Source organism: Drosophila serrata, unplaced genomic scaffold (genome assembly GCF_035046125.1).
Source record: "Drosophila serrata isolate PLE 108 unplaced genomic scaffold, ASM3504612v1 contig_245, whole genome shotgun sequence".
Lineage (NCBI taxonomy): Eukaryota > Metazoa > Arthropoda > Insecta > Diptera > Drosophilidae > Drosophila > Drosophila serrata.
In genome coordinates this window covers 1,098,455-1,112,356 of record NW_028257143.1, presented here as the reverse complement: position 1 = coordinate 1,112,356, position 13,902 = coordinate 1,098,455, and the positions used below count along the sequence as shown (strand labels likewise).

General features: G+C 40.0%; 1 protein-coding gene and 1 long non-coding RNA gene across 5 annotated transcripts; both read left to right on the top strand.

Moving 5' to 3' along the window:
- Positions 1–812: 812 nt before the first annotated feature.
- On the top strand, positions 813–1,617 carry LOC110186030 (dynein axonemal light chain 1). The gene is made up of 2 exons (XM_020955066.2): positions 813–917; positions 982–1,617. Exon 2 carries the CDS (start codon positions 989–991, stop codon positions 1,535–1,537), a length of 549 nt encoding a protein of 182 aa, XP_020810725.2. The 5' UTR covers positions 813–917; positions 982–988; the 3' UTR covers positions 1,538–1,617.
- A 9,894-nt stretch (positions 1,618–11,511) lies between these two features.
- Positions 11,512–13,297, top strand: LOC147643706 (uncharacterized). 4 transcript variants are annotated; one of them, XR_015271508.1, is made up of 3 exons: positions 11,512–11,735; positions 11,797–11,966; positions 12,756–13,297. It is a non-coding gene; the product is annotated as an uncharacterized LOC147643706 (long non-coding RNA). The 4 variants fall into 4 exon arrangements; XR_015271507.1 differs by having other exon boundaries at positions 11,793–11,966; XR_015271505.1 differs by having other exon boundaries at positions 11,787–11,966.
- The last annotated feature ends 605 nt before the right edge of the window (positions 13,298–13,902 follow it).

Here is a 13,902-nt window from a genome sequence, read left to right as displayed (position 1 = left end):
AATAATTTATAGCCCCAAAAATAACTGGCTGTATACGCGATAACAGCTGCTGCAAATATTTAATCAAATTGCTACAATTTAAAGGCAGCCCCCGAAAAATGCCCAATAAAAAACAAACCCAATGGAAAATTGTTTGACAAACGGCAGAGCAGACTTGCCGGCAAAAAAAAGCAGAAAGCGAACCCCTTGGGGCTAAATGTGAACTGTATTATCACCTCAAATGTGTGTAATAAAGTGCCAAAGAGGCCTCTGACACAAAGCAGTTCCAGCCCCCGCCCCGAAAATGACACAAAACGGCAGCAAAGTAGGCGAAGGGTAGCATATGACAATGGGAGCCCCTCGATTCCAGTACGAGGACCAAACCCAGTCCCAGATCCAAGCCCAGACCCAAGCCCAGACCAGACCAGAACAAAGGGACCCGGCCAATGGAGTTATCATTGTGCGCCAGACGGGCAATTCAGCCAGCGAATGGGGAGCAGCGGGCACATGCGCAAATAAATAAATTACCCCGGGGCCGCAAGTCATCTACTTAGCCCACACAGGTGGCTCTGTCTCCTCAGCTAGAAAATTCTTTAAAGTCACAAGAGCGCCGACCTTAAAGCCAAAGCTCAAACAGCTTTAAGAGCTCTGGGCTCGTGTTAAACTCTCGATTAATATTAATAAATAATAAATGTACAAAGCCAAACTAAATATTCTGTGTGCGATGCATTGTTATTGTTGGCTTAACGCGAGCATACAAAATTTTGAGGGGAAATATATATAAAGTATACATATTAAAGGGAGTATTTCATAGTTCATAGTATATATGTATAGATTAATCTCCAACGAAGTCTTGGTTTTTTGCTACTTTAAAGTTCCCAAAAACAAAGCAGTTTATATTTTCCAACCAAAAGGAGACCTTGTAATTACAGTCTAAGGTGACAGTAGTATCTCACTCAGCTTTCCAGAATTATTTTCATTTTGATTCCATTATCACAAAAGCTTAGTGATGGCCAAGCCCACTAGCGTTAAGGATGCCCTGGCCAAGTGGGAGGAACGCAATAAGCAGCCACTGGCAACGGCCACTGAAATCGGTCTGCAGTTCCAGTATCCACCGATTGAGAAGATGGACCCCGTCCTAAACAGCCTGGCCGAGTGCCAGAAGTTGAGCCTCTCCTCGAACATGATCGAGAAGATTTCCGGCATTTCGGGAATGAAGAACTTGCGTGTCCTTAGCCTGGCACGCAACAATCTGAAAGCGCTCAATGGCATTGAGCCGCTGGCCGATACCCTGGAGGAGCTGTGGGTCAGCTACAATAACATTGAGAAGATCAAGCCCCTGGAGGTAATGAAGGCCCTTAAGGTGTTCTATATTTCACACAATGTGATCAAGGATTGGGCGGAGTTTGGACGCATGGGGATTCCCCCCAATCTCTCCGACATCAGCTTTGTGGGCAATATCCTTAGCGAAAATATGGAGCCGGCTGCCTTTGCTGCCGAGGCAATCCGCCGTTTGCCCAATCTCAAGAAACTGGACGGAGAGCCAGTTATTCGTTAGTAAAAATGGTTACAAGTGTTGACAATACTGTATTGTATTATTAAATGAACCATTAAAGCATATAGCATATAATCCTCCTATTTGTTTAGTATTTTTTCTAAAGACTTTCCACGTCTATAACGACTTTGACTTGCGGTTCGGTTAAATCTCTGCTAGCATGTCGGTACATGGGTTAAATCAAGGATTCCATTGACACCCATTCCCATTGCTTTTGCGTGTGTCTGTGATGGGCACTTGTGCAGAAAAACATTTTTCCATTGAATCTCGTATTTTTCGCACAGCATTGAAAGGATTTTCCAATTTTCAATGCGTTCCTGTTCCTGCTGATGAGCTCCATTGTTTCGCCAGTCTCACGACGCCCCCGAACTGCCAACCGCCTAACCTCTTGTGAATATATTTACGGCTTATCTTTAAATGCTTGCAGGTACTCTAGACTTAACCGGGATGCCATGACCTTACAAATACATATACATATTCATCTAATGCGTCATTTAAGATAAACCAATCGATTTTCAGCGAGGCTTGTTGGGATTAAACAGGCCTATTTGTTCCCATAAATAATTAATCATAAACTGTTTTCCAACAAACACATCTTGGGGCTTATTTGCTGCTCAAGAAGAGTATTAAACGCTCCATTGCAGTGGAGTCTATTTGGGGTCTATTGTGTTTTTTGCTGTCTGGACGGACTAGTTCGAGCTCCTGTGTTGCGTGTTCTGCCTTGTTTGCATATTTTGAAGTCGAAAAAGTAATGAGCTCAATCCTTGCAGCAAGGAGGCGTGTCATGTTCGCCAGGAACATGTGTGTTCTAAGGTAAAGGGAAGAAGGCTTCTCGGAGAATGTTGCCGAATTTTTCGATAATGAATTCAATTTGAGGCTGATGCATTGTTTTTAAATTAATATTTCACAGAATGGGATTTTATTCAATCAACAGATTCTGTCAGCATAACTCGTATAATCCATCAACAAATATCAATAAATTTTTGATGCCGAAAATCGTAACAGAAAAGTGAAAACAATTGAAGCACGAGAGCAACGAGGGAGACTCATGAGTTGACTTGGTTGTCCTTTCTGTGGGCACATCGTATTTGTTTTCTGTGCATAAATAATCAGAATGGCAGACAGACAGACAGACAGACAGAGATTTTTGGCAAACAAGCAACTAAACAAAATATATGAGAATGTGAATTTTCTGTCTGCCAAACCGAAAGACACCAGATAAAAACGTTGAATAAAATCGTAAAAACAGCAGCCAAATTCCAGCCAAAACCCTAAGCAAACCAAACCAATTGCCAGACACGAAAGTTTAATGATACTTTTATGTCTTTTCGATTTAACAACTTCTCTATTATGGTTGTTCTTGCTGTTCCTGTTATTGTTTGATAAACAATAATACTAATGTAAACATGAATTCCGTCCATAGTTCGACATTTTGGCAGACAAACAGAAATCGAGACAATTGTACAATTGGATGCACACAGGAATATATATTTTTCGGCAGTCAGACTTAACGCTTGGCTGATTAGGCAGTCGCAAAATAAAGAATATTATTATTTTTAAAGCTTGAACTATTTTTTTTTTGTACAGAGCAAATATTAAATTGGCAATAGGCTTATTGAAGAGTAATTGTTTGTTTCATAGACTCCATACGAATTCAATGATGCGTTTTTACTATAAATTTAAAGCGTTGCTTTATCTATTCAAATGAATAAATAAACCTAAATGATTTAAATTTCCATATAAAAGTTACTTTCAAGTAAGCATTGTCAATGTTTTGAGTATCTACTTTCCTAGTATTTGTATCATCGTAGCCCTGTTTTTATGTTTTCATCAAATTACCTTTAAAATTAAATAAATATGGTTCTCCGCAGCTGTTTTGAAAAATTATCATTGCACCGATCTTAATGCCAAATGCCGAAACTGGTCGAGGGTGTGTGTTGTTGGCGAGGGCTTATACAAAATTTACGTTACAAGTTTGTGTGGCCAGCCAGCAGGGCCTTGTTGTTCGCCATTGTTGTGTCCTGGTTGCTGGCAACACTGGCAGTGACAACACAGGACCCAACTACAACTACACTCCTCCCAGGACCTATGGCTATGTGTGTTTGTGTGCGAAACTTGGAGTGGTTTTTACACTGTGGTTGCGCAATCGTCTGTGTTTTCGTACTCTCCGTGTTCTGTTCGGGCGGGCTTTATTTTTTACATTCCGCACTTGCTGTGGTCAAGGGTTGTGTCGGTGTTGCCAAAGTGTTGCCATATATTCTAAATATGTTGGTTCGCCCTCGCCGGTCGGCAGACCAACGAGCCCAACGTGAAAGTGGCCAAAACGACAGTTAAACGCAAAGCGGTCGAAAAGGCCACTTGGCAAACTAAACGCGTGATTTATGCCCCGGCAATGATAAGAGACAGTGCGAAGGATAAAAGGAGCAGAAAGAAAAGCCGGTGAAAAAAACATGGCAAAGCTGAAGGACGAGGTGTGGTTGAAAATTTACAGGTGTCTACCTGCTTAACCATTATGTGGGCAACAGGGTTCTTCCATGGATTCTTCTCCAACAATTACTTCATGAAGATTTTCTGCTATAATTCTACTGGTTTTTAGAATCGAAATTTGAAACTGTTAAGTATTTTAAGGGATTAAAGTCAAAACCTTGTGAATTGCAAGCAAAAGCTCTTAAGAAGCTCTTAAGAAATATATAATTATATATGTATTAATAAAAAATACTTCATAATTTAAATGCAAATTTGTTTTAAATAATTTTAAACACTCTGTTCACTTTCGATCTATATTTTAGAGTCACCCAAAGTACATGGGTTCCTTGACTTGGAGCCTTATAAATGTCCCTCATGGCTACTTGGCTGGCAGTGGCGTATCTTTAAGATACTTTAAGCTCGCCCATACTTACATGCGAGACTTCTACTCTCGCAGAGATTCGCATTCACATCTTGTGCCTGTCAATGGAGCATAAATCTATTCAAAGTCTTTGCGAAAAATCCAGACAAATGCCAGAGATTACAAAAAGATTTCGGCCACATGATGCATGGTGCCTACGGCCCACAGACCCACTGAGAGGATCCTTGCGAAGGGCTGCCTCTGTATGTGTGTGTGTGTTGGCCTATCTGGCACCACAAATGTAACCGAGCGACGCACACAAAAACAATTAAAGCCTGATTAATAGTTGCAGCCCACATTTCCACCTTTCGCCAAGTTCCCTTGGCCCCAAAATCCGGCCAGCGGGTCTGAGTTATGACTTTTGCTGGCTGTTTAGCATACTTTTAGGCTTCAGACATTGTTCTCCGGCCCACATGAGTGTGTGCGTGTATGTGTGACTTGCTCCTCCCCCGCGCATAAGTCAAATTGTTGTTAATTTCGCAATGTTAACCCTTAAACCGAAATAGCAGCGGAGACATAACATAAATTCATTTGCCCTTGCCCCCGGGCCCCTGATGCTTCGCGCTTTTCCCCCCTTTGCAGACTCCGCGCAACATAGTATAAATCATTAAATTTTAATGCTTCCCAGGAGATCAATGAACATGACCGCAAATTATACTGAAGCGTGCTCTCAGGCGCATAAAAAGATTTCCCTGCGTAAAGTGCATTTAATGCAAACAAAAAAAAAAAAAAAAAACAGCAATCGTAAAAACTTTCTGGTTTGGAGTTTCAGCCCTGTCTGTCTGCCAATGAGTATCCACACTTTAAACAGATGAAAAAACATGGCTCATGGTGTCATATTAAATGGACGAGTGTCTAGACTTTAAGTGTTTTCAGTTGAAGGGGGGAAAAAACCAAACATATCACGATTTAATATACCATTTAATGAAATAAAAATATATATTCTCAAACAAAATGGAAGATAAATAGTTTTATAAACGTAGTGGTATTTTCATAGAGCTCTTGTTGAAACTTCCACCAAGAAAATGGCGTCATAAACTGCACTTCCGGCGCCTTAAAGCATGCTCTACAAGATTCGCAACGCACACTCTCCCCACTTATATATACACACACACACTTTTACAACCGGATAGTAAATCACAAACTTCTCTAGTGCGAAATAGAGGCCCGAACTTGTAGATACTTATTTCAACTGCATCTGCAGACACGCCCTCACCGAGGCACTTTTGCAGCGTATTTGACATGAGAAATCATAAACAAGTTGTGCAAACTTCTGTTCGCTCGCATGCACAAAACTCCATTTTGCAACAGGAAGTCACACGCACACACACACACACACAGATGCAGATGAAAATGTATAAATTAAAATTTTCGCATCGCGCTGCGGCCACCAAAAAGATGCGACCCTGCTGAAAGGACGAGGCCATCCTCATTGCAGTCTGCGGAAGGCAACTTTTGCATTCGTCTGAACTGAAGGGAGCAACAAAAGGGTTGAGAAGGACGAGTAAAGGCTATGGGTCTGGCTTAGCTTAGGGATAGGGCATTAAAAGAGTATTCCGATTCAAGGAACAAGGGGAGAGTCCCTTTAATATATCTTGAAATCTATTAAATTTATGATTTTTCAAGTAGTGGTTACTTCCTAAATTTATAACTTGTTTTACCAAATTTAATGAGTTGTTAAATTTCTTATATTAAATAATTTGTATAAGGCATTCACCAGCCCATCCTTTTCCGTAGTGTCAATTTCATAATTTACATTTGGTGTTTGCTTTTGCTTGTGTTTGACCAGAGCTGTGTGTGTGTGTCTGCTCTGTTTTGTTTAGCGTCTTACATAAATAGTTTTTCATATTTAAATATTAAAGTTTTTGTTATGCTCTGCATCATCTTGGGCAGAACTTGCCAAACCGACGCCCAGAGGCTCCCTCTTTCCAGTCTTCGCTTTTCGTATTATGTTTTCTGAATAACAATTAACTTCCGCTTTAAGTTGGGGCCCCACAATCCTTCTGCTGCCGTATAGCGTATGTTTAATTTCCGGCATTGCGTATACGCCTAGTATTCATAAACGGCATTTAATTTCATACAATTTTGCATTAATTTCGAGAGATTTTCCAGGCTTTCTCCTCCGCCAGCTTGGAGAAAATGTTATTAATGCTGTGATTAATTGTCGTACCTCAAGAACAATCCGAGAGGACAATTTGTTTTCACTGACAACAAGCTGTCACCGAGCTGATAAAGAGTATGGAATTCCTTCTGCTCTGTGTCAATTAGATATTCTGGACCCAGGCTCGGGAATATCCTGGCAGCGAAGCAAACACAGATTAGGCTTTGTTTAACAATTTGGGATTTTCGAATTTGCTGGCTGCAGGCAGAAGCTACTGCTTACCACACAAATCCGCAGCAATAACAATCTTTGGGTTTGTAAAATGCAATTATGCATATTCCCAGGCACACGTGATGAACCACTAAAGCTCTTGGTTATATTGCCGTTTACGTTGAGGAATGTATAGCAATCTTTGGCATTCGATTGCCAATTTGTTTGCTTTTTCCATGCCTTGTGTCAACTGCAAGAGTCCTGGTCTTGTCCTGCATTTAGTTTACCTTAAGAAGGAGTGACAATGTTATTATACTCAAAGTTTTAGTTAGGCTTGTGGGCTTTCAGCCATATTTATTTCATGGTACCTATGGCTATATTAAATATTACAATTACAATTACAAAAAATTAGCTTGAGACAGATTATTATTAGAATGTATTCAAATCGAGCTTTTAATGTAAGAAAAATCGCTCCGTTTCTTATAACTATAAGCTTACTAATAGTATATATGTAGGTATTTAAGTCAATCGTTAAGCTAAGCTCCACCTGATTGTTTTTTAATTTATGTTAACGAGAAAGCAATCTTACTTTGGTATAACTTAAATATTCGGTCAATCTGTTTAATATCTGTACAATATAGTTTTTCGATTTAGATTTTTACAAATTTCTATAGGACATAGTTAACACCTTTCCACCTTATAAGAGTTTATTAATCTAAGATTCAATGATCACCTGTTCTTGTTGTTAAAATCGCAGTATAGTCTCCTTTTACAAATAAGACTGCACTTTAAATAAAATGTAGTAGTCCAAGATCAACAACAACTATATAATGGTATAAAAGTAGTTCTATGTTCTTGTCACAATAAATAAAACCCGTTTTACGACACTGTCAACAGTCTGAGCCCATATTTTGTTGGGTCTCGGGATACTTAACAAATTGTTTTTCTTTCGGACTTTCCCATTGCTTCATTCTGATTGTTTTTTATTGCCGCTTTGTCATCTGGTCGCGGGATCCCAACCGCCATCTTCCTTGTCGCCGGGCTGTTGTGCAACTTCCTGTTTCCGCTTGGTTCCCTTCCCAGCAATCCCCTTTTATGCCCCCCTTCAGCTTCCTCTTACGCGCTTCGCTGATGTGTAAATTAATGTCATTTTGGGCGCGAGATTCTTTTTTGCTTTTGGGTGGTTTTTTGTTTTCTTCGGTTTCTGTTTTTTTTCGGGTTCAGGGCTTCTTGCCATTTGCTTCTGCGGCCTGATTGAATTTTTATGATGACGCGCTTTGGTTTGCCGCTTTGCATATTGTTTAGCTTTCTTTGTCCTGCAGGGGGGAGGATGCAGAAAACGTAATTAAGGTGATTTTATGCAAACTCCTCCCTATGCCACTCATTATTATCTGTGTTTCGTACTCCTGGGCCGCTTTAATTGTTTTTAATTAATTTTTTATGATTGAGGTTGGGGTAGGACTCTCTGGGCTCTGGCCCTAGGCATTGGCACGTGGTAATTGTGGTAGCAACGCATATTTTTTCGCTTCCTTTGAGCCTCTTAGGCTGTTCCGGTGATTATTTTTTCGGTTGCTTTCGGCTCATGTTAATTGCAAAACTTTTCTGCTTCTGCCTCGCCCGAAAAACAAAACAACAAAAAAACTATCTATCCAGGGCAGGGGCAGACCCTCAACACTTATTCCGATTGTTGTTCCGCACTCGAAAAACAATGAAATGAAATTTGTACACTAAAGTTTTACTGCAGGCACAGAACAGAGCAGAGCAGACACAGAGCCGTATATGGCAGCGGCAGAAAACTCATTTAGTTAGCATAACAATAGGCCAAGTTGGAGCCATGGATGGAGCTGGAGATGGAGTCCCTGGAAGGGACTTAATAACCCACTAGCAAACACACTAATTTGCACTTGAGCCCAATAATGAGTGTGCCGACGAGTGGTGGAGTGGAGCGATGAGAGATCAGCCTGGGATTGGGGATTCTGGAAGCTTGAGGCCGGGGGATTGCGGCTCAAGTGCTCTGGGTCTGTCTAGAAGTGTGGCACGAGTGTGTGTGGAGGACTAATTTCTAATTTGAATGGTGATTTATGCAGTTTGAACGGGTATTTCGTGCGGCGAACTTGGGCTTATGTATCCCACCAGAAAACCACCTGTTGAGCCCCTGCAACTAATTAAATTTCCACTAAAGCCCGCTCGGGAGCATGTCCCAAGCCTTTTACCCCACCACCACTTTCACTTCCACCTTGCCCTCAGATTTTAGCCCTTCTTCGGTCCCGAACAGATTTTGGGCTCAGCGCTAAAAATTAAATAAGCTCGAGGCGGCGGTCCCAGTTGAAGGTTAATCTCCACTGCGGTCGCTTTCCATTTAATGTCTGTTCGGTCGCAAATATAAAAAAAACGAAAAGCAAAGAATACAACAGAAAAAAATGGAAAATGAGAATTATAACTGGAGCCTAGCCCAGCCCACGATGGAGGCTCATAATAACCATAAGCCGTCAGGAATTAGTTGCATTTTCATCATTTTCATTTCGCTTCTCCTTTCAGAATTCCTAAAATGGAATGAAAGCGAAATGTGCTTTGTGGTGGCTTCAAAATGAAAAGGATACGGCTCAGGTCCTCGAGCTTCCTTTTTCTTGCCACTACCTTCTGGTGATTGTTGCTGCTCCTGCTCCTGCTGCTACTGCTGCTGGCAGCAAGGATTTTCATGGCTAAATGAGATGGTTTTTGTGGTCGGATGAGCCGGGAAATATGCTGATAGGAGGAGCGGGAGAACTGGCATGAATCTGACAGCTGTTGGCCTGGAAAAGTGGAATGTCAAAGGGTCCGACTCGAGTCCGAGCGAAGTAATGAAAAGTGAAATCTTTTGAAATATGCCCACAGTTTGAGAATGTAGTTCAGGGTTTCGCTTTAATGCACCCGATAAATACATGATGGCGGCATTACTCTTACTTTTGGGACTTTAAAATGAGACACTAACAGATATTTATCATATAAAATAATATGCTCTGAGTAGCTTGTTAATTCACTCTTTCATTGAGATAGTCAGGAGCTTTGAGTTAAAATTAATATCAATGTTTACTTGTTTCATTATAAATTAGAAGTGAAGTCCGATAATTTTACGACCTGGATCAAATACTTTTTAAGCATTTTCACAAACTTATCTCTGGGCAAAAAGTTCTTCACCTTCATTACCATCCGAAATTTTCCGCCCACCAGAGGCAACTATTTATCCAGAAAATTTGCAAAAAGCGCCAGAAAGTATGCTGCATTTTCTGGGGCAACTAAACAAGCTTAACAACTATTTTAATGATAAGTTTTCTATGCAATACCCAAACAAAGTGCAATTAAAAGTTTTCGGCAAGTCCAAGAATTTTCCCAACTGCATCTCGCCAACTGCACTTCGCCCCCCCTCGACCGGCAGTCCTATCTATTTTGGTTAATTAACGCAAATTTAAATATTTATAAACAAAAAATTCATTGGGGAAGCCAGGCGGAGCTCTTTGGCCAATTCCTGGTGCGTACAACCGCCGAGTGCAACCGCCTGAACCAGCGGACCGCAGGACCAGCAGGACATTCGTTCAAATGACAGGACGTGTGGCTGCCACGCTCCCTAGCTCATTCACCGTCCTTTTCTCCCCTTTTTCCCCACTTCTCGATCCCTTCGTGCTACTGCCTTTGTGTACTTTGCACTGCAATTTAGCAAATCGATTGCTTTTGCCGCCCTCCGCCGCCGCCGCCGTTCGCCATTCGATTTTTATGGCTTTCAAAAAGCCAGCAGACCCCAACAAATGACCTCTGCCAGATCTAGAGATGTCAGAGTCATAGTAAAAAAGTATCGCAAAGTATTTGATAAATATGCAATTAAATTTAAGATTTAATTTAAATATAACTAGGAAACCCTTAAATATATTGTAATTTCAAAGAACAAATACTGATTTGTATTTAATTTCTCTCATAAAAATCATAGTAAAAATAAAATCACATATAAGTCCTAATAACTTCATATTACTTCCTTTTTATGTATCACTGTAAGTTTAACCTGCATTTTTCATATATTTTTTAATAAATATTTTTACCCTTAAGGAGTATCTGAATATTTTTGTTTGTTTATTTGCAAAATATATCGATATTTCGAGCAGCACAAAGCTCCGATTCGTCTACTGGCCATGATATGCAACGCAATAAAAAGCGCATGCGACGGTCTACAGAGGCAAAGTCCCGGCCATAAAAAATCGCTAAACGGCAATAATAAAGCCGGCTGTGGCAATAAAAACGCTGATAACGTAAACGTATTGAGTTAACACAGCGACTTGATATTTCACTTTCTACATATTATGAATCAAGAGTTTGTAAAATTAAAATACCCCAAAATTCTATACTTGTAAAATACAATTTACAATTAGATTATCAGATATAATATATATGCAATATCATTATATATATATTATAGAAGAATCATTTTGCATAAAATTACAATTAACAACAATTAATAATAATTTATTTTTTCATTCGCTATATTTATTTTCTTCATTCATTCATTCCTTTTACAGCCAAATTTCGATTCAGCAATAGTTTAATAGCTGAAATACTCTTTAACTTACTCTCAATATTCTCTCAATTGATATTTTTACGGATTTATATTTATTGTTTGTGTATTCGCCCTAGAGCATTTTTTTTTTTAGCTCAGGAAACTCACCTGTTGGGTGTCAAGTATCAAGGTGAGAATTGAACCTAGCAGGCAAAGGGAATTTCTCCTTAGTCTTTCTTTACAGGTTTAAAATAATGTTGTTCATGAATTTTTAGTAAATTGAAGTAACAAAAGTATTTTCTTTTACAAGTTATAAATCACAAACAGTAGAGTTCATCACCATAGTTATAAGCCTTAAAAGTGTACGGATGCATTGCAAACATATTTGTCAAATGGCAGCGAAAAGCTTTCCCCCTTTAAAACTGAGATCAAAAGGCATTAATGTGGCGGGGAATCGTGAGCCTGAATAAATGGCAAATGGGTGAGGCACATCAGTGGTAACCATTTTTAGCTTATTCCGCATGTGAAACAGGTACAGATAGAATGCGATGGGATTTTCGATTTTGGATAGCAAAACGACACGCGCAATTATTGCTCGACCATTTTATTTGATTGTGAGACCGGGAAGCTACCTACGTGGCTCGCATTTAGTTCGTTTGATCTAAGCAATCAAGCAAATTGAATTCAGATCGATTCTTTTGAAATGCTTAAAGTAAGTATAGTGAAATTGAAATGGTAAAATGCGGTTAGAAATCGTATTTAACATCAATTAGGGTGTGGTTAGTAAAGCAACTTCTTCTGCTGTTAATAATAATATTAAATTGGTAACATTGCACTAGCTTGATATCTTTACAAATACATTCCACAAGGCTTTCTTTCTTCCTTTTATTGTTTGCTTGTGCCATATTGACTAACCCCATTTCTTGGGCCTAATATTTGGCCTAATATTTGCAATCTTCTTGTGCCACTTTCGAGCCATGTGTGGGCTGTCATTGTCATTGCTTGGCCCAAATGCACGGAGCGCATTAATCAGCTCCTCCTGCTGCCAGCAAATTAGTTAAGAGCGCAATGCAAATGTCAAAGCGGGAGAAAGAGGGATGCTCTGACAGCTGACTTGCCTAATTAGAAGCCAAGTGAAATAAAAATATTACACATACGCCACATGTGCAATTTTTCACTTTTTAATTTGCACTCCTGCCCATGTTGTTGTGGGTGTGCCGGGGGTGTGTGAATTTGTGTGTGTTTGGCTTGAAAAGCTCGCCTCTTGGCTGCATTTCAATTGACATGCCAAACGGTGGCAGCGGGAAAAATACTGTTTCAGATGTTCTTGTTGCCGTTGTAATGCGCATTCGAAATGAGCGCACGCATAAGAATTGGGGCCACACATTAATATACACCAGAGGCGTACAAACTATCACATTTTTATTATAGTTGAAGCTGAATACATTTTCGAATATTAACAAACAGAGCATTGCTTCACATGTCTCTCCCTCAAGCGCAGGTTTCAATTCCATGGCATCCTTTTGATCTCTCCCCCTCTTGACAAGGACCTGCGTGAGCCTCTGGCTCTTACCCACACAGGCACCGAGGGCGAAGGAGCGCGAATGTTAATTTAGATGCCTCATCCAAAAGCAGCAGCCAAATGCAGATTCAAATGTGCATACAGCGGCCCCGAGACCCGAGAGCCGTGTCCCGGGCGCAGGCGACCATGCCAAACCGCGCCCGCTGGGAGAATGGCGGGCCCAAAACTAAAACTGCAAGCCAAGCCAACCACAAAAACCTGCCATGCAGGATGCAGGTCCTGACAAAAGGCTCGACGCCGCTTCCCCCGCCACCACCGCCGCCGTCGACGTTGCCCCAGCTTTGCAGCGTCATCGTCAGCATCCGCATCATCCTCATCGGCGGCAGGATTGCGGCCTGCGCTGCTGTAACTCTTTTCAAATAATAATTAACAATTTATTCCCCAAACAGAACGCGAACAGTCGAGTGTGCGAATGGGGCTGTCAACGTTAGTCATATCATTAGAGGCAACGTGTTGCTGACTTTTTGAGGCCTGCCAGAGGCTTGAGGGAAATCATGCCAATGATGCACTTACAGAAACTAGAGTTAATGGTTCTCGTAACAAGCTTACAGAATTTTTATTTTACTTGAACTTGAACCTACAATTTTTATGATATTTCTCTGGGTGTAAACGGAGTCTAATTAGCTTAGATTAAATGCAAAAAAGTATTATTCCCATGTTATTTTCTTTAGGTGTATAAAGCGTATTTGCAACCGCCGACTTGTCCTGAAAACCTCACCACTGTTTGTTACTCAAAAAAAAGGGTATTAAGTTTTGGCTTTTAGGTTATGTTTTAAAATTACCAACTAGTTTCTTACAAATATTTTTGTGATTCATAAAATAATAATAATAGGTAATATACTTATTTAATAATTTAATGAATCAACAAGCTAGATATGATCAAAATATACACATTTACTTAACAACTTATAAATAAACGAAAGTCAGGGACAATGCCAACTAAAACCGACTTAATATAGATTTAAATACACATTTGGTAATAGTTAATCAAAATAGGTTAATATATATTTTTCTTAGGAAAACCAAAACAATTTAAAATATGTTTTCCTTAGAATGTTTAAGAACA